Below are 22,215 nucleotides of genomic sequence, written 5' to 3' on the forward strand. Positions count from 1 at the left end.
TTCTATCATTTTTCTGATGGGATGTGGACTTTGCCCCAGTCCTCTTAGACTGTGTTCCACCCACGTGTGCTCCTGACTATCTCAGATGATGGGTGTGTCCCACCATGCCCAGAATTTTAGAGGTTAAGATGGAATCACCTGAATTTTTTGCCCAGACTGGCCTCAAACCACAGTACTCCTAAACATCTAGAATTACACATGTGAGTCACCATACCCAGCTGCAAATACATTTTCTTTTTAAAATAAGAACAGAACCAGGCATCAGTGGCTCATGCCTGTAATCCTAGCTACTGAGGAGGCTGAGATCTGAGGATAGCAGTTTAAAGCCAGCCAGCACAGGAACGTCCATGAGACTCAGATCTCCAATTAACCACCAGAAAATCCAAAGTGGCTCTGTGGCTCAAGTGGTAGAGCACTCCTCTTGAGCTGAAGAGCTTAGGGACAGCACCCAGGCCCAGAGTTCAAGGCCACAACTGACAAAAAAAACAAAACAAAACAAAAAACATAATAAGTACAGAAAGTTCCCATACATCTAATTTACAGCATGTGTGTTACAGATTGCAATATATATTTTAAAATAGGAATGCATACTGACATCTCTAAAGAGCATTTCCTTTCCCTTTCTCCTCACACACACATGACTATCACTGCAGTATGCAATTTTGATCTAATTGCATTATTCCTATGTATTATGTCCCTGGGTTTTTTTCCTCCAAAGAGTGTATGTTCAATCACATCTGGAAAGATTGAATTTGATCTGACTTTGCTATAGACTAGATCTTTAACATTTCTGGGGTCTTGTCTTACAGTGTTCCTTGTCTCTTCAGTTTTGTTTATACTCCACATCGAGTGTATCAGTAAATTCTCTGTCCCCTTCTTCAAAATAATTTTTTCACATCAACTCAGCTCAGTTCAGTTACTTGACTGCTATTACTCTGGCACTATGGCTCAAGAAGAAATTACGTTTTGCCTATTTATTATTATTACTATTATTTTGCTGGTACTGGGGTTTGAACTTAGGGCCTTATACTTTCACTTGGGTTTTTTTCTCACAGCTGGCAACATGTCTCTTGTGCCACCCCTCCAGCATGGCTTTCTGCCAGTTATTTTGGAGGTGAAGTATCTTAAGACTTTTCTGACCAGCTGGTTTCAAACCTGATCCTCCAAGTCTCAAACTCCTGAATAGCTCACATCGCAGGCCTGAACCATCAGTGCCCAGCTCATTAATATTGACATAGCTTCACAGTCATTTGTCTTGCTTGCATGTTATCTGCTTGTAGTTGATTCTCAGGATAGTATATATATATACTGTATATATACAGTATATATATAAATACATACATATGTATATATATTGTATATATATATATAAATATTAGCTAATTTACTGCTTCTGCTATGAGTTGTCCTGTGTTTTGCCAGAACCAATAGAATCCATTAAAACCACCCACTTCCCCACACATCACACTTGAACTCTCTTCCTTCTGTAAAAACATGGTTCTGCTTTCCTGCCTTTGCACTGATTATTTCTTGCCTGGCATGTCCTGATACCGATTTTCAGGTGGCTTACTGCATCTTCCACTTTAGTCTCTGATCAAATGTTACCCTTTCAATGAGACCTTTTTTGACAATGCTATTTTGAAATTGCATCTCCTTTCAAAATCCAATGTTCATTTTTTTCAATTTTACTTTTTCTTTTAATATTTTACTATTTTCTGAAACATGGAATGGACATATTTTGGTTACTGCCTCTTTTCCCCCTATTGAAATATAAGTTTCTTGGAGAAAGATTTACTTTTTCTGTTTGGTTCAAAAGTATATTCATAGAATATAGAATAGAATTGGGTGGTGTTTAATAGATGAAGAAAGTATCCTATCAGCCATGCTGTGTCCTAATAGCTACTAAAATACCCAGAATTCACAAGGTCACACCACAACCTTTTATTTCATGTGACTCTTCCAACTATAATTTAGCAGAAAACAGGCTAGGTAGACCTCTGTGGTAAAATGCCTGTTTAGCATGCATGAGAATCTGAGTTCAATCTTCAGCCTCACATATATCACAAGATCTGCAATAGCTTCTTGCCCATTTGGATGGCAGTGTGTTGTGGTGAAAAGACTAGATTTGAATCCCAGCCCAGTTCAGCATGGGCTGTGTAATTTGAATCCTCATGCAAATCATGCTAAGTCACATGCACAATGGGGATGATCTATCAGTACAAAAAGAAAAGGAAATTTCCAGTGATTCCATCTAACAGTAATTACAGTTCCTAAAGCCTGGACACAATGGGCAAAGGGATTGCCACATACCCCCAAGACCCCTGGCCTTTGGCTCTCAGAAAAAGCAGTGATTCCTGCCTGCTCTTCTCTTGAGCACAGAGGAGACCTGTGAGGTTTTGGTTTCTAGCATTATTGTTTCTATTATCTCCCCCATTTATTTTAGGAAATGGGAGTAAAAGTCAATACCTATATCTAGCCAAGTACACACACACACACACACACACACACACACACACACACACACACACACACATGGCAGCTGCCCCAAAACAGAAAGCAAATTCAATTTTACATTAAAATACATGTGATTTTGTGAATACCTTTATCTTATAATGAATTTGAAACACCTAGGTCATTTTAATGTACTTTGGGCATTCATAATAACATAATGACCACATCAGGCCCCTCTCAGTCCATCAATTAGTTGCCTAGTTTATATATTAACTTAATTCTACTTGCAGGCTTAAAGTTTTGAGTTCAGAGACATGTTTTTTTCTTTAATTACCCCTAAGAGATAAGACTGGAAAGTCTTCTCTACTTCTGCCCCTGGGAATCACTTTAAGAGAAACATTCACTGCTTTTGCCTGTGTCTTAATGATCACTGCTAAGACTTGAAAAAGAAAAAGAGGAGTTGATTGTTTTGATAAAAAATGAAATATACTCTTTTAAATAATACATATTTTAAAATACATTGGAAGTCTTCTTAAGCCTCTCTTTCAGAGGATTCCTTTCAGTGTTCCTCAATGAGACACTAATCAGATAGACCTTAACAGACTAAATGTGCATGACTATTATTTGTTTTTGAAATGAGTTTATACAGGATCATTGAATTCTGTATTAGTGTCATTGCATTTCGTTATTTAGAATGTGTCAAGAAAAACACAGATGGCAAATATTAAGGAGAGAACTTTGGATTTTAGGAGTTTTGAGGTAATAAATGCATATTGCATATGATTTTCCAATTTAGAAAGAACAAATCAGGACCCATTGACCCATGCTTATAATCCTAGCCATTCAGAAAGCTAAGATCTAAGGATTGCAGTTTGAAGACAACCCAAGCAGGAAAGTTTGTGGAACTGTGATAAACTACCCTCCCCTTAAAAGAGGCCAGAAATGGAGCTGTAGTTCAAGTGGTTAGAGCACAAGCCTTGAGCAAAAGGAGCTCAGAGACAGCACCTGGACTTTAATTCAAACCTGAGGATGGCAAAAAACAAAAAGAAAGGACAGCAAAAAAATTTCTCTCTATGATATCATTTGAATTAGGAAATGTTTTCAATTGAAGAAAATAACATGTTGAGGTAATGTCTGTTTCAAAAGGAGAATTTTTCACTGTGCCCAGCCTACTTAGAATTAGAGACTTCTAATCAACTACTGTATCACATTATTCAAACTCAAGCTGGATAAAAATATATTCCTGAACAATAGAGAAATACCTCTGAAAAGATTAATGGTCTATAATAAAAAAAAATGGAGCTTGCTTCCTGGAGACTACATAGATTTTTTTAGAGGTGTTTTTACTAACATAGAAATAGAATGAGCACTTAAGATCACATATTCAAATCTCTCTTCAAGCAATAGAAGCTCTTTGTCCATAGCTTTTATAAGAAAATGAGTGCTTATGAAAGAACCTATAAATGTTCTTTAACTATAGGAAGACTTTATAAAACACCAATGTAATGCTTACCTATTACGAAGATTATTAACAAAAAAATCACTTGTTTGAAGTAAGTTTGGCAACAACTTGAATTGCTATGTGTAGATAGAATTTACTAGCATGAGCAGAGGTATGAATTATTGGAGGCCTTCCTTATTTCTCATTAGTGGCATGTGCTTAGGATTGTTCTATGACCATATAATACTAGAGATACCCTTTGAAAGCCCATTCCTAAGTTGCTTTCAAGAATTTCTAAATCAGTATTACCATTTTATCCCAGAGTTATTTTCTATGAAGGATTCCTTCCTGGTATTGCCTTGTTTAATACAGACATGAATTTTCTAATTGTAGAATGTTACTAATTCAACCGGATTTCAAAGCCTTGATAAATTCTCATCATTTGAACGAAGCAACTAAAAGAAAAACAATATGTCTACACCAAATATGCATCTATTCCAAGTGACCCTTTATAATTGATAATTTGTGCTTATTTACATTTCATAATTCATTTAGAATAAGTGAGAATAAGGCCCACATATTCAGCTCTGAAATAGATGGTTTATAAATTGAATTTTGACTATAGTCACATTATTGATACCAGTCATCAGAGCCTAACAAACCTGAGCCTGTTGATACCATTATTACTGAGCCTATACTATTTGGCCAAGATATTTCAATACACACTTTTAAATTAACTTGACAAGCTGAATTTAGGATAGATTATCTCAATGCCAAACTGGTTATCAAATGTAATTGTGAACTTTCCCAAGAGCTGGCCTGCTATAACCAATTAGGAAACTGTGGTCTGGTAGTGTTTTCATCTTCCCACATTAAACTTTGAAAAATAGAGTAACTAGCTCTTGATCCTAGTATTCTTATTACTTCTGTCATAGGCATGACAGAAATGTGTATCACTTTCTGTGTATTTCTAAGTGCGTTTATGGTGAAAATGTAATACGCTAGTGATTTTGTCTGACCCTAAATATGTCTTGGAAGTTATGCTAGGCCTGTGTTATTCAGGCGGACTCCGCTTTATCTCTGTATTGTTTGTTGTTGTTGTTGTTCGTAGTGAAAGTCAAACACACGTTCTTGCACTTGCTACATGAACTTCTCAATCACTAATTTGCAGTATCAATACAATGACTAATATGGCAAAGGGCTACCATATTGATCTGTTTGAATACATAGGTGCATATAATATACTAGCTCCCGTCCTTTGGATCTATAATACTGTATGCACAAATATACTATCGACTGATCCAAAAGATCCATATTTTTTCCAAATTTTCTAGCTTAAAAAATAAATGTTATAATTGTTGTATTTGTCTCATAAACCTTTTTTATTAGTTCCCCAGGTAGTTTGTGGATGCTCTATAAACAATACATGAGAGAGAGTGAGTTCTACTGTATGCTTTGGGAATTCACCTTGCTATTTCTCCCTTCCCTGGACTTGAGTCACTCATTTATTTGGGAAGGTACAGACTGGGTAGGGCTGGACTTTACAATTGAAGTATAAGCTAGTACATTTTGCAGCTGCTGAACATAAGAATTAGGTAGAAAAGATGTGTTTGCATAGACAGGAGATACTGCTGTGTATTTCTGGTTGACTCTATCATCTTCTAAGCTATCCTGTCAGTCTCTTCGAGGACAATAAACCACCAAGGGCTAAGTGGAAGTATTTAGCACTGTAAAGAAGTGAGATGACATTCTTACAGGAGAAATATCCTCACAATATTAGGTATTAAAACTGCTTGACTTCAACCTCGTTGAAGCAATACTGATGTGAGAAAACTTGAAATCTAACCATGAGACTCTGCTAACCTGGAGACAGGGAGGGGAAAACAATAAACCCTTCAAAAACATCACATGAAATTCAAAACATTTGAAGCAATAACATTTTTCAGCTATTCTATGAGAGTCCTTAGAGTTCTTTTCCAATGAACAAATCCTACAACCCCATATTTCAATTAGTATTACTGCAGGTATGTGTTTAGATAGTTGGGTTTTTGTTTTGTTTTGTTCTTCACAAAACTAACAAAGAGATATGAAATTCATTAGAAAAAGAATATTCTCTTCAGTTCTTCCTGCTTTATTGGTCTCTTTAACCAAGGTCATACTTACAAATCTACCAGCTAAATTACTCGGGAAAAGTGTGGTCACAAATACAAGCATGTATTGAATTTTGCTTTTCACTAAATCCAGGTGTTATCTTTTCATGAAAGAATGGTATAAGTTACTACAAAGAAATTTAACTATTTTCTAAATAACAATAAAAAATGCCTGAGAAGATCAAAAGCTATTTATGGATTCACAAGATTTCAGTTGTTTTCAATGTTTTACCCTTCTGTCTATTAATATTGAAAGAAAGAACCTGTGTGCTAGTGGCTCAGTCCTATAAGCCTATCTACTCAAGTGATTGAGATCTAAAGATTCACAATTCAAAGCCAGCTAGAGCAGAACATCCCATGAGATTTCTACCCCCTATATATAATGACACACAGGCTTTTTTCTTTATCATGTGACTTGGGAGATAGTTTATCTAATCTCCATTACTAATGATTTCAAGAATCGTCAACTCTTATGTTTGTGTTTAAGTTTCCCAATATCAAATTTATTCTGAATATTAGGTTTTAACCTTGCTTTGTTGTCATTTGTCATTCTAATGTGAATATTTTCTGTGCCATTAAAATGTACCTATAAACATATAAAATAAAAAGATAACCAGTAAAATGTTGGGCTAGAGGTATTTTTCAAGTGTTAGACTGCCAGCTGAACAAGCAAGCCAAGAAGGCCCTGAGTTTAAACTGGCAGCAAAAGAAAAGGGAAAGCAGAGGAGAGGGGAAAGGAAAGAGAACGTTCACTTTTACCCTGAAAGATGCATGCCCTCTTCTCATTAACATTATGTAAAACTGATAGGAAAGGATTGTTATGGTATCAAGATTTAGGGGAAACTGAATATTCTTCATGACCAAAAAAAGGAAAGAAAATTTAAAAAATAACTGTATAAATATTTTTAAATCCTATGTTATATTCACTCTTCCAGGTCTATGTTTTCCCCTTTGCAAAAATAATTTTATCACTTACTTCAGCCTAAACATACCCCTTAAAAATGCATAGAAATTCTCTTGGCATGAAGCACATAAGATAAATACCATTGGAGTACAATTTGTAATCATAAATCCAAGTAGATGGTGAGAGTATTTAAAACAGTTTCTTAAAACCTTATTCTTTTATGTCATCAGCTCTTAACTGGAAATGGTACCACACCTAAGTGATTCATGGAGCATCTCAATACTTAAAATACTCTGTGCTTTTCACAATGCTCTACTATTTCCAGTATCTACTGGGCAGCTGGGGGTAAGAGTCATACAATTACTTTGGTGTGGTTTACTGACTTCTTTAATAGAAGCAAATGTTCCCTGTAACCACACATTTCTTTATCCCATTAAACTTTTAAGGGGTTTCTCTATAAAAAAAAAAAATCTTCATACTGATTTCACACACCTCTTCAATTTTATAGTAAATATTTTTTAAAATTATTTTTAAGTAGCTGTACAAAGGAGTTGCCATTTAACAAAGCAGTTTATGAATACAATAAATCTTGATCAATGTCACCCCTTTCAACCTTCTCAGCCATCCCCAACCCTTCCCTCAATCCCTCACTCTTAATTTTGTAGTATATACGTTAGATTCTTGACTGCCTTTTCCTCCTCTTTTTTGCTTCCTGTGTCTAATCCTTTCTCTTTGACCCCACCCCACCCCTTTGGAATACTGCTTCCTGATGTTTTCATTTGCTGAACTTTACCTTTCTAAGGAATTACAGTCTTTGAAATTTCCCTGGAATCTACTATAGTTCAGTTAATATATGTGTATACACTTGCATACCACCCAATGTATTTACTTATCAGTTTATAAGCTAAATCTGACTTCCAAATGTAAGGGAACAGTGCATCTGCCATATTCTGTTATGATCTAATAATATCCTTGCAAACTATTTTTTTTACAAAAATTATCCCAGTGCTATGTCTTTCTGTTCTTGATTGATAGGCCATATGGGATAAGACTAATAGTACTTCTTTCTCTAATCCTCTAACACTAACACCTGGAAACTTCTCTGTACCATAGAGAAAGTACAAGGATAGTTTGAATAATTTTTCCTCAGTCTTGTGATCCTCAAATGCTTAAAGTACTGAAGAGTTGGTGTTATTGAACAGGTAATTTCAGGTAAAAGGAACTTTACAGCAATTTCTGGAAAATATTCTGGTACATGAATTTGGCAATTGTTCAGTCTGATAACTGAATACAGTATTATAGGTTATGCATCCAGTGGACCCTAGAATCCTTGAAAGGTATAATTTTGAAAGCTAAAATAATGGAAATCTCTCCAGTGTTAACTAAGATGAAACACTGGTAAAAAATCAAAATAAAGTACTGAGAAATAAGCATTTAATTGCACAGAACATACTAGGGATTGCTGAGTTGATAGACACCTTCTTTTTATAAAGCAACCACAAACATGAGCATGATCTTGATTTGTATATTTGCCTAACATAGCTGTACCCAGGTTGTGTGTCTAAGGACAATAATGCTTTGGGGCACCCAGTTGTGTGAAATTGGTGTGATAATTAATTACAAATGTGCCCCAGTAATTAAATAGTCAGTCATCCTGCCAGAGTAAGTTCAAAAGCATTTAGGTGGTTCAATTAAGTTTGCAATTTCCAAATATTGAATTAGGCACTGCAGGCTGAAAGAAGCACAGATCAGCAAATTACAAAGCAGCCAAGCCAAGCCCTAACCCCAGCACAGCTTCTGAGTTGGTTGGATGACTTAAAAAAGTCATTTAACCTCCTTGTCCTTCAAGGGCCTATTGCAGTCCAAAAATGTATTACCCAAGGGTAATACATTTTGTAGAATGCAAAAGCTAAATTAAATAGAAATACACATGTTAAGAAAAAGTAAATGCCAGGCACGGGTGGCTCATGCCTATAATCCAAGCTACTCAGAAGGCTGAGATCTGAGGACTGCAGCTCAAAGCCAGAAAAGAAGAAAGAGGAGGAGGAGGAGGAGGAGGAAGGGGAGGAAGAGGAGGAGGAGGAAGGTTTGTGAGACTCATCTCCAATTAACCAGCAAAAAGCTGAAATGGAGATGTGAGTTGAGTGGTAGAGTGCCAGCCTTGAGTGAAAAGCTAAAGGATAGTGCATAGGCCTTGAATTCAAGCCCCAGTATCAGTACAAAAACTAAAAATGAAAAGAGTAAGTGAGCAGAATTGTTAATTAAAGGTGATATACCCCAAACACACTGAACAGCCATTTTATTGATCCAATTTTTAATTGTTGAAAAAGGCATCTTTAACCAAAGGAGGATACTCTTAAGTTGAGAAACGCAAAAGCACAATACCTATGTGCCTCTGTTCATATAACATAATATTTATTGAAATGCACCCAGGAGATATAAAGAAGAGGCTTTTACTTTGTTGTTGTTCTCTTTTTATCTTGTTTGTTCCTTTATCTGTCTTTGGGAGGGTAAGGAATGGAGGGACAAAGGATGAACAAATGTAGCAATGGTCCTCACTAGGCACTATGTTGAAAATGAACTATACAACTTGTGGGTGGGGACCAGAGGAGAGAGTGAGGGAAGGGGTAACACTGTCCAAAAAGAAGTGTGCTCTTTACCTGACATATAACTATAACCCCTCTGTATCTCACCTTTATAATAACAAAATTTTAAAGCCATGTTTAGGCAAAATTCATTTAAGAATCTCAACATGTGACCATCTTCAAATATCCTAATGGCAACCAATTTGCAGGTGTAAAGGTAGCACATTTTTTAATTCAAGTTTTAGTGTAGCTAGAATCTTGAATAAGATTTATCATCTAGTAGTTTTACCTCAATATTCTGATTAGTCCAAATCTATACAAATGAAAGGTTTAGTCTCAATTAAGATGCTGCTCAGTACTCTTTACTTTGCTTAAACATTGACTGGAAATCCCTAGTTGATTCTGTGAGCTATTTACATGTTAAATCTGCTGTCATCCTATCATGGAAGATTATGTAACATCATATATCGTGGTCATTCTGCTGAATGAAGCACCAAAATCCACAAGAACATTCACAGTTAGTACAATCATGTCCAGGCTAATATCAAACATGACTATCATATTTGCATTGATCTATTGTTTTAAAATGTAGACTTGCCAGGTGCAGGTTGCTCATCCCTGGAATGCCAGCTAGCTACATGGGAGGCTGGGATCTGAGAATCAATGCTTGAAGCCAACCTGGGCAGTAATGAGACTCTTTTCTCCAATTAACCAATAAAAAGTCAGAAGTAAAGCAATGGTTCTACTGAGCAAAAAGGCTAAGGGCCAGTGCCTAGGCCCTGAATTCAAGCCTTAGTACTGGCACACACTTGTGTGTATACACACACACACAATGTAGACTGTATTTTAACTGTACTGTTTATGTATATAATATGTATGTATGTATGTATGCATGCATGCATCCATTTGAAGTAACTGAGTTAGGATTAAGAGTTCCAATTCAAAATGGCAACATCTTGGTCAGATATATATGACTATCCTAAGACAATGAAGACAGGAGCCATGAGGAAGATCAATATTGAGGAGGTAACATTTGAGCAGAAGGTTGGAGTTGATTTCCATCTCCAGACAGAACCAGAAGAGCTTCCAAGTGAGAGGAAATGTAGAGAAAAATACAATGTAACCTTATAATCAGTACTTGAAGGGCAAACTTCTTGGTATGTCTGGTATTCTGTTCAGAATAGGTTCTATGGGAGCCCCATTAGTACAAAACAAACAAATGAGTGTCAGGAGAAAAAACTGGAAAACAAAATAGGAAGACCCTTCAAACAATGAAAGAAAGTGTGAGTTTTCATTTCTAGAGGGTGGAGAAGGCATCCAGAAACCTTAAAGGGACTAAGGAGGAAAGCTATAGAGAAAAGGTATAGGCCTGGTGTTGGAAAAGACCTTTGGAACAAGAAGAGCTGGAAGTTTCTGCTAGCCTGAATCAGCACAGAGGCAAGCACCTAGGGAAAAGAGGAAAAAAAAAAAAAGTGTGAGAAACATTTGGCCAAGCAGCAAGGAGCTAGTGATGCATTGTAGAATTGCAAGCAAAAGAGGCAGCAAGACCAACGAGAGTTAGAAGAAAAGCAGGGAGCGCCGGGAAGGATATGAAATGAGCCATGTGATGGGAGAGGTTTGGGATGCGCCTAGAAATATGAATGTGGAGCCTGGAAAGATTGAATTGATTTATCAACTGATTTGGCAGCCTTCAGCATGTGGTCAGAGCCAGAGAGGAGAGAGAGGCTGCCAGGGGAAAGAAAATGAAATGAGGAGGACGTGGAGAATATACCCTAGGAAATGTCTATAAAAGTGCCAAAGGAAAAGAATTATTCATGGATGGCTGTATAGGGGGCACACAGAGAGTAGAGTCCAGAAGAAAGCCAAGGTGCGCCGGGAGAAAGTGGGCAGATGACCTGATTGGGTTTGGATGCATTGTATTTTCTCACATTATGCACAACAGTAAAACTTTGTCTTGAAGGTTATATAGATGGCAATTTTAAACACTGGTGTAAACAGGACAATAGGTTTGCAATATGAGGTGTGAAAAGGGCCTCAAATAATAATAATAATAATAATTATTATTATTATTGGTATACCTTTATCTCCTGGGGATAAAACCCAAAGTTTTCAGCATTCTAGGCAGGTGATGTGTATAAACTAATTCTAAGCTTTTCCAAAGGCCTGATATTGAGTCTTTAAAAGAAATGGAAATATTTAAAGTTCAGGTAGAGAAAAGTAATGGGTTATTCCAGAGAATTTAAGATCATGCAAGTGTAGCTGAGTGCTGGTGGCTCATACCTATAATTCTAACTACTCAGGAGGCTGAGATCTGAGATTGCAGTTCAAAGCCAGCCTGGGCAGAAAAGTCCCCAAGAGCTTCTTTTCTTCAATGAAACTCCAGAAAAACAGAAGCAGAGCTGTGGCTCAAGTGGTAGAGCGCTGTGAGCAAAAGAGCTCAGAGATAGAGCCAGGCCCTGAGTTCAAGCAGCAAGACTGACCACAGAGAGAGAGAGGGAGAGAGAGAGAGAGAGAGATTATGCAAGTAGTTCAGAAAGGCTGGAAATTTGGCTTGGTGAGTACTTGCTTAGCACGTGTGAGGCCCTGAATTCCTATCCCTAGCACCAGAAAAAGAAAAAGGAAAAAGTGTGTGTGGGGGGGTCTCTAAGTAAATAAAAGGATAAAAGGAGGAGAAAGTTCTGAGTTTAAAGGGAGGAAGAAATCAATATCCTACACCTTTCTGCACTGCTAAGATCTTAGTCTTTATCTGTTAAACAAAGAGGTGGTGGCCTCTAGCTGCATTCCCTCCGGGCATGGTTGTGCTAATGGAGTTGAGCAAACCTTGATTGGTAAATTGTTTTATTATATAATCACTCTCAATTGAGCCTTTGTTTGTTGTCTTTCCTTATTGGTTCTTTGCTTTTAAAACACTGAGAACCTTTCACATCTTTTTCATACTCTTTCAGGACTCTTTAAATGCTTTTTAAAAAGTGAATTTATCTGGCTTTGGATGGCTCAAGCCTACTAGTTACTAGACAGGACCTCAGAATCTCTATTTGAAGCTCTGCAGGGCATAGAAATCCACTCTTATTAACTACCAATTAACTACCTCAACAAAGCTCAAGTTGGAAGTGGTGCTGTGGCTCAACACACTAGCCTTGAGTGAAAAAGCTCAGGGACCATATCCAGGCCCTTAGTTCTAGCTCCATGACCAACAAAAATTAAAATTAAAATGGAAAAAGCTCAAGTGATTTTTTTGAAGGGAAAAAACTAAGGATTGGTGTCCAGGTCCTGAGTTCATGCCCAGTACCAAGACTGACTAAATAAATAAATGAACTTATATGGGAAACCACTATGTGTGTTTGAATGGAGAACAGTTAGGAATCTGAAGCATCCTGGTCACATGCTTTTTCTCTCATCCCTTCCCCTAACCTGGAAATCCCCAGAAGCTACTTTAAGACTTGTGAATAGAAGCTTGAACACCTCATTTCTAGAAATAAAATTGCTGGGTAGCCAGCTGCTTGTAATCACAGTGTTTGTGGTGCTGGAAGCACTGCTATTCAGAGAATATTTTAGTGCTAAGCTCTCCTTGTGTTGCTGTCATTAAAGACAGGTTCCCTAGTCCCTAACTTTCCCTGCTTGGATTTCTGGAATGATCAGCAATGTGTGTGTGTGTGTCTGTGCCAGTACTGACACTTGAACTGAGGACCTGGTACTCTACCTCAGACTTTTTGCTCCAGGCTACAACTCTAACACTTGAACCACCCCTTTACTTCTACTTTTTGGGTGGTTGATTGGAGACCAATTGATAGGTCTGCCTAGGGTGGCTTCCACCTTGGTCTTCAGATCTCAGCCCCTTAAGTAGCTAGGATTGCAGGCCTGAGCCTAGAATCCTTTCTTATAGTCAGGATGAATGAAGGCCAAAGAAGGTAGAACAGAGTGATTCAGTCCACAGACATGGGAACGGACCCCTCTAAAGTTTCCCTCCTGGTCAGCCAACCTCCATCTCTCCTTCTTCCTCTCTTGTCAGATGCTGAACTTGTAGCAACAGCTCCAACCACAAGCCAGTTACTATATACAAATGATTCACTTGCAGCCTTCTGGTCTCCTTTAAAGAGTCAGCTGTCATGCGCTGCCTGCCCTGTGACTCACTCACTCGGGCTCTTTTGCCCCAAGGAAATGAGCACTCAAGATTCCTGAGTTCCAGGCCCCTCCTAAAAGCGATGGGAGTCATGTGGCTGCTGTGATGATACAGAGCAGAAGCATGCTGGCTGGCGAATTCCCAATTGCTGCTCAGCCAGAAGAAAAAGCAAAACAAAACAAAAATTTGCTTCTGAGCAGCAAAACTAAGAGATGTGGCTTTCATTATGCAGGACAAAACTTAAGTTGAGGCATAAAGACTATCTGGGAACTAAGGAGTATTTTGCGTGTGTGATTCCAAGAGTGAGAGAAAGCCTTCCATAGCAATGCTTCTTACTCTATATTGTATTTGAGGAAATGTAAGGCTTCCAGAAGCTCTAAGAAATGCTTCTGAACTTTTCATTCTCTGACTAATGAAACTCCACCACAGACTCTGTGTGTGTGTGTGTGTGTGTGTGTGTGTGTGTGTGTGTGTTTGTAGGTGCTGTGGGCCTTCAACTCAGGGCCTGCTTTCTATCCCTTAGTTTGTCACTCAGGGAAGGCTTTCAACCACTTGAGTCACAGCTTTACTTCAGGCTCTTTGGTGGTTACAGCTAAGAATTGCAAGGACTCTCCAACCTCATCTGGCTTGGAACTGTGATCTTCACATCTCAGCCCCTTGAGTAGGAAGCACTGCAGGCAGGAGCCACCATGCCCAGCTAAGGCTTTTCATAATTGCCTGTTTGTTGTTGTTTTAGTTTCAAAAGATTGTTTTCCAATCAGCCATATAGCAAACTAAAAATGTTTATGTGTTGTTGTTGTTATTGTTTCACAAAGAATTGTGACAAGTGCTGTGATTACAGGTATGAGACACTGTGCCCTGCTAATTGTTAGTTTTAAAATGACCATTTCATAGGAATTGCAATCTTTGGTAGCCAATCTTTTATACTCGTTTTCTGAGTTCCTTCTCAACAGTGCCCTTTTCATGATGGAATTAAGTCGCCTGTCAGTTGCTTTTTGCCAAAGCTTCATACTGCTGAGGCCACAGACAGAGGAATCACCTACTGCCCAAGAGAATTAAGCTAGGATGTATCCTTGGCAGAGACCTCGGCTAGCACCTTTATTGATAGGCTTTGAGAGTTGATAATTCTATTGATAGACATCAGTGGAATGACCAAGGATAATACGTGTTTTAGATGTGTGTAAGAGCTAAGGATCCCAGGGTTGTGTTATTTTATTTATGCACAAAGTAATTGGTTAATCAAATATGAATTCTAACCTGTACATTGTTAACAACCATTTTATAGACGATTTTATTAATTACTTTGTGTGTGTGTGCATGTGTGTGTGTGAGGTGTGGGGGGGGGTATGTGTGTATCTGTGTAAGTCAGTTTTGGAACTTGAACTCAGGACCTTGAGTGGTCACTTGGCTTTTTCATTCAAGGCTGTCACTCTACCATTGAGCTACATCTCCACTTCCTGCTTTTTGGTAGTTAATTGGCGATAAGAGCATCACAGAATTTTGCCAGGGCTGGTTTTGGACCATGATCCTCAGATCTCAGCCTCCTGAGTAGCTAAGATTACAAGCATGAGAGATCAATGCCCAGCATTAACAAATAATTTTATAGGATAATCAGTTACTATATTTGTCACAGTTTTATATAGTCTTAATGACGTCTAATTAGGCTTACAGGATATTTATCTTTAAATAAGGACTCATCACCTGGATAAATGTGAATGTAAACTTAAAATTAAGCTTGTGATCAAAATCAACAGATCAGATTCATAGAATATCCAGATTGGATTTATAAATGGGGAACTAGAAATACAGGTTAGCTTTTTGAAGGTAAATATTAGTTCTATTACCTCACTAGGATAAATTGGAAATACGTTTTTGTGCTCCCCCTTCTCCATTCTGGTCTATTTAGAATGACTTTAAGAGAGTATAATAAGGTCCCTAAAAACAAAGCTCAGGAAAAGTTAATTTTAAAAATGTTCCTGGCAGTAATTTCATGTGTAGGCCAGCAGATCAGTGATCATAAGTCTCAACTGGCCAATTCTCATATTTTGTGTATCCATTTTATTAAAAATATTGGCTAAAGCTTTTTTAGGGACTATTAAAAAAAAAGCATATTCTTTGCTCCCAGGAACTTGAGGTCTAACTGGGAAGACAGTTTATGAAGTGTGCAAAAGTTGATAACCATTTAAACAAATAATACGGTTTAACGAAAGAAAGTGTTAAGGTATAACATCTACCTACTTACAAGTGAATGGCACACATACAAATAGGAGACAGAACTTTTGAGGCAGATGTAACCAGAAAAGAATTTACTGAATAAGTGAGATCTGAGCCAAATCAACCAGTAATAATTTTACCAGTTGTGGGCCAGAAATAGAAGCAAATCATGTTTGGTGTTTGGGTTTGACAGCAATTCAGGAGGTTGCCATCTGCTCCTTGGCCTACATTCACAGCACCAAAGCTTAGGTCTCCTTTCTAATTTCGAGTTTACTAAAAGCCATTTATCTAAATAGGATGGCCCCTCACAATGGTATAGTGTTTTGTAGGGCCTGAGCTCAACAATAGATACATTTGTACCTTGCTGCCTATCTTCATGTAAGAAATCACCTGTACTTTGAAGATGTACATTCATAGATTAATCCTTTTCTGTGGTTAAATTGATTTGATCTTCACAGCGACTAGCATATTTTTTATTGTCCAAAAAATATTTTATTCATTACCTGACATAGGGAATTCTAACCTGTCTGTATAACACTTGAATAATAACAATAAATTTTCATTTAAAATATTTGAAAGCTGCAATCCAAACACAAATCATCTACAAGGTGTGTCTCCCCTGTTTAGAACACTAGTCATTAAAATGTTAAGATCGCCTTACAGTATTTCCAAATTATTTACTACATTCTGAATATCTGTGAGGAATAAATACCTCATATTATGTAACTGGTAAGAAATAATGATGACTGGCAGAGGTCAGAACCCTATTTAAATGCAGGTTCTGGAAAGCTAGAAGTAGAGCTGTGGCTCAAGTGGTTGAGTGTCAACCTTGAGAGAGAAAAAAATAAGCAAGAAATTCAAACCCCAATACCAGCACAAAACTTTTTGATTAATTAATTAGTTAATGAATCCTTTTTTTTTTTTTTTGAAAATGAAAATGCAGTTTCTGCTGGGCACCAGTGACTCACACCTGTAATCCTAGCTACTCAGGAAGCTGAGATCTGAGGATCATGGTTCAAAGCTAGCCCAGGCAGGAAAGCTCATGAGACAATCATAGCCAAACAAGGTAGAAGTGGAGATATGGCTCAAGTGGTAAAGCACTAGTCTTGAGCACAAAAGCTTGGGGACAACACCCAAGCCTTCACTTCAAGACCCAGAACTAACATGCGTGTCTGTGCGCACACACACACACACACACACACAAAGGTAGGTTCCAGATGTGATGGTCTAGTGTAAGGACCAAAGATCTTTTTTTTTTTTTTTTCTGTCGGTCGTGGGGCTTGAACTCTGGGCCTGGGTGTGGTCCCTCAGCTCTTCAGCTCAGGACAAGTGCTCTACCATTTGAGCCACATCGACACTTTCAATTTTCTGGTGGTTTATTGGAGATAAGAGTGTCACCGACTTTCCTGCCCAGGCTGGCTTTGAACTGCGATCCTCCGATCACAGCCTCCTGAGTAGCTAAGATTACAGGCATGAGCCACCGGTGCCCAGCTGGATCTCTGTTTCTAAGAGTCTGAAGAGGCAGATGAGGCTGGTCTGTGCACTCTGAGCAGGACACTTGCACAAAGAAGATCAGCACCGTCTCTCCATGATAAATAGATCTTATGGTCCTGTGCTGCTTAAGAAAAGTAGTTATGTTATTAGACTTATATTTCATGTGCAATGTTGTTAGTTATGTTGTATACCAGCTTTGTCCTTTGTTCTCACCCAATGTTGTATCTTCACGTTCAGCACGAAAGCAGGAGATTATTAAAGTGACAGAACAACTGATTGAAGCTATCAACAATGGGGACTTTGAAGCTTACACGTGAGTACAGACACATTTAACTTGCTGTCGTATGCAGGGCAAATATGTTTCCTATATGAATGAATTCTTCTGAACTCACGAGTAACCCTATATTTTATACTTACATTTAACCCTAATAGTTCCCCTAAAGTTTATGCTTAAGGTTATTCATTTATAATTTAATGATTTATTTAATTTAAATAACCCTAAGTTTTATAGGGCAACATTTGTCACATAAATGGCCAAAGGGCTGTAATGAGAAAAATAAGTGATTTGAGGTTTCAGGGAGCTCATATCTGTAATTCTAGCTACTCAGGAGGCTGAGGGCTGAAGAACATGTTTCGAAACCTGCCTAGCCAGGGAAGTACCTCCAATTAACTACCATAAACAAATGAACAGAAAAGGCAGAAGGAAAGCTGTGACTCAAGCAGTAGAGCACTAGCCTTGAGTGAAAATGCTAAGGGACAGAGCCAAGGGCCTGAGTTCCAGTTCTAGAATCTGTGTGCATGCACACACACAGACGTACTACACAACACACACACACACACACACACACACACACACACACACACACACAAGTCAGGTACTGGTGGCTCACACCTAGCTACTCAGAGGCTGAGATTTGAGGATCTTGGTTTAAGCTACACTGGGCAGGAAAGTGAGTTTGTCTGAAGTGGTAGAGCAATAGCTTCGAGTACAAAAGCTTGGGACAGTACATAGAAGAGACACAGAAACAGAGGGAGGGAGGAAGAGACAGAGACAGACACAGAGAGACAGAGAGATGGGGAAGGAAGAAGGGAAAAAGAAAGGAGAGGAGAAGAGAGGAGAAGAGAAGAGAAGAGAAGAGAAGAGAGAATATTTCAGGGAGCAATGAGATGATCCAACTTTTGATCCAAGGATTAGAGGTGTCTTTATAAGTGAAATGTCTTTGTGGCACCAAATGCGGGAAGATAAAGAAATCCAAAAGAGCAAAGACACCAGGAACAAGCAAACACATTTTAAAACAATGCATCTTGGTCTATGACATATTTTCCTCTGTAGTTCCACAGAGAGACAGGGACAGAGGAAGAAGATCGATGGTGACATCAGCTAGCCACTGTCTTCAATCAGGGCAGCTCAATGTTATCTCTGTCTAGCTTTCATGGGCTTCTCTCCTAAAGGGAATTGTATTCTCTTTTCTTTCTTTTTCCCTCTCTTAAAGAGAAGCAGCAATTTGAATGCTTACCTTAAAGAAATTCCTGGATTGTGAGTTATGTAGTAGATAAAATTGCAATGGAAATTGCTTTGCTATGAGCAGAAAGTGTTCGGTACAAATAAGGCATGAAGGCTTACTGCAGCAAAAGTATGTGAGTCAAAGAGTTACCTATTCAGGATTTAAGGATATAGATCAGTCTGAGCCTTCGCCTTACCCCATAAACAAATTTAGTTTCACTTCAGTGAAATAGTTAAATGCAAAAAACAAAACAAACAAAAAAATTACAATGACTTTGAACTCTACTTAGAAAGGTGTTTCTAATTTTAAAATCTGAGAAAGTGACCTGTTGCCAATGCCTCATGCCCATAATCCTAGCTACACTACTCATGAGGCAGAGATGCAGAAGATCAAAATTCAAAGCCAGCCTGGGCACAAACGTTCGTAACACTCTTGCTCCAAGGTAACCCGCCAAAAAGCTGGACTGGAGGCATATCACAAGTGGTAGAGTGCCAGCTGAGTAAATCCAAGGTCCTTCTACCATAGTAAATAAACTCAGGGAAAGTTATCATGACTGTGAAGATAAACTGATTCATCTGTTTAAATATACAACACTAGATTAAATACATAAAGCGTATGTAAGTATATAGTATATGTACAATATATATAGCACACATAGGTATATATGCTTTAAATTTTTAAAGTCAATAGTAATTAATAAACTTAGAAAAAATTCTCAACATGTGTCAAAAGATAACCTTTCCATATTGAGCAGAAAAGATCAACAAGTAGAAAAACAGTTAAAGGAAATGGAATAACCATTAACAAAAGAGGAAATAGAACAAGTAAACGTTAAAAAGCACACTGATACCCATCACCTAAACATCATACAAAACCTGCGTGCAAAGACATCACCTTACAACCAGAGAGAGAGAAATCCGCTTGACTTTCCTCAGGACAGACGCAGTGGAAATGGGTGCACGCTCTCATGATGCTGGTGGAGACAAGAGTGGAGGGACTCAGAGACTTATGCCAGAAAGCTTTTGCATAGGTTTAATTTGCTTTAGTCCTCAACTCCTACTCATGAGTATTTAACGTGAGCATTGATCCTGAGTCCAAAACATGGATACAAATTTATGAATGAAGATATACATGGAAGTAGTATTCATAGTAAGAAGCTTTGGGGGAAAAAAATGTGTGTAAGTCCAACAGTATGGTGTCGGTTAAGTAATGGTGGGTGTTTTTATTTCCATGAGTATGTTTATGTAGGGTTTCTAGTGATTTGGCAGAGTAGTCAGGATGAGTTTTGAGGGAGAGTTGTTTCCTGTTGTTTGTTTTCTGTTTTATTATTATTATTAATTATTAGACAAGCCCTTATTGTGCAGCAATGTTGTCCTTAAACTCTTATTTATCCTTCCTCCACCTCCAGAGTGTTGGGATTACAGGTGTGCACTACCATAGCTAGCTACTTAACAATCCTTTTGTTGCATATATTTTTGGTTGAATATAAAGCAGGATATAAAATTGTGCACACATAAATATCGCAACTATGTTAGTTAAAAAATGAACAATGGAGTGAAATATACCAAATTGTGTAAGAACTTTAAACAAGATTTCTGAAAGGAATAAAGTATATGTAGTTTTTTTTTTGTCCTGCTTCTTTCCTATTCCTTCTAAATTGCATATAAACTGGTGCTGTCTTTTCCCATTATTTACAAATAAATAGCTTTATTAGTTTTCTGTCATTGCAACAACATACCTGAGGCAATAAACTTTTGAAGATGAAAGGTTTGTTTTGGTCCACAGTTTCGGAGGCTTTAGACCAACTAGTCCCATAACTTGGTGTCTGTGGTAGCATAAGTTATTCTGCCAGGGATATGTGGCAGCAGGATCCTATTAACCTCATAGCCAGACAGTGAAAGAGGGAGAAAGAGGAGGGGCTGGGGTCACAAAATGCCATTTAAGGGCACGTAGCCAATGATCTAACTTCTTTACACTAGGCACCACCTCCTTAAAGGCACATAGCCAATGATCTAACTTCTTTCCACTAGGCACCACCTCCTTAAGTGTTCTATCTCCTCCCACTAACAGCAGGGGCCAAGCCTTTACCACATGAGCCTTTGCAGGAAATTCTAGCCTCAAACTATCACAATAGACAAGTGCAAAATACAGAAGAGAGTAGATAACTGTAGGAAGTAAATGCATGCAGGCTAATACTTGTAAATTAGATTGTGTACATATACATACTACCACACATATGCATGTGTTCACACACACGCACTTATCAACTGTTTTTAGCATGACCTAATAAACTACCCTTGAAATTTAAAAAATAGTAAAACCTGGGTTAAGAACTCTGTGGTCAGAGCAAAGAGTTCTTTTTACACCATGGTTTATAACTCTGTGCTGTAGAACATGCATTTACTCTTTCTGCTGGTAGGACCTTGTTAGACCCTTAAAGAATATATTCTTTAAAAAAAATTATTTATTCTTGTATAGCTCAGTTGGTAGAGCACTAGCTTTGAGAAAAAGAAACTCAAGGACAGCACCCAGGCCCTGAGTTCAAACCCTAGGATAAGCAATAAATAAATAAATAATTCTTTTGAAATGGAATGTTGTTATTACATGGGAAAAAGCTTATGCTTTGTTGATTTTTGATTCGTGGAGAGGGAATTAATAGCCAAGAAAAATTGGAATGCTTTCTGTTTTGATAGATAACGTGGATATTTTAAATAATACAACACATTGGAGGCACACTACCTCTCTATTCCTTTGCCTAGAGAAGCTGTGCTTTCAGGCCTAGATATAATCCAACAGGACTTCTGATTGAAAGATTTTTTAATGGAAGAATGTATCGGTATCCTGTAACTCAGCAGGTCCATAAAACATTTGTTCACAGAGTATGCACACAAATGCACAAACACATACACTCGAAAAATCTAAAAACCTTTAACCTTTTTAAAATATAAAGCCTATTATGGACTATACATGATAGAAGAAAAGATGGATTGATGTAGATAGATGGATGGATGAATAGATGAGTAGATGAATAGATACATGACAGATAGATAGATAGATAGATAGATAGATAGATAAGAAAGATTTAACAAGCATTAACTATATTGTCTCTATTGAAACCTGGATAAAGATATATCATAACACAGTGATTTCAGATGATTTTGGAGCTATTTTGAAGTAGAAAGAAATTTTGATTCAGTAATTCTGACAACCCAAATCCATATTTGTAGAGAAAACAATAGCTCCAGGCAAAATAAATTCCTGTTGCCATAGAAACACTATTCCTATTTTGCTCCTTAGGAAGAGATTATATATATTTGATTTGAGTCCAACAGAGAACCTGAGACAAAATTT

General features: G+C 37.7%; 1 protein-coding gene across 4 annotated transcripts in view; it reads left to right on the forward strand.

The window, feature by feature from the left end:
- The window catches only part of Camk2d (calcium/calmodulin dependent protein kinase II delta), a 254,447-nt gene that overhangs the window by 222,516 nt on the left and 9,716 nt on the right, over positions 1 to 22,215 (forward strand). For all 4 annotated transcript variants that reach the window (XM_042697578.1, XM_042697575.1, XM_042697576.1 and 1 more), the window contains one exon: positions 17,597 to 17,672. In XM_042697578.1, the coding sequence (XP_042553512.1) occupies positions 17,597 to 17,672 (76 nt within the window). The remainder of the gene's footprint in view (positions 1 to 17,596; positions 17,673 to 22,215) is intronic.

This window comes from Dipodomys spectabilis, unplaced genomic scaffold, assembly GCF_019054845.1.
Source record: "Dipodomys spectabilis isolate Male_0828 unplaced genomic scaffold, ASM1905484v1 ptg000225l, whole genome shotgun sequence".
NCBI classification, from domain to species: domain Eukaryota; kingdom Metazoa; phylum Chordata; class Mammalia; order Rodentia; family Heteromyidae; genus Dipodomys; species Dipodomys spectabilis.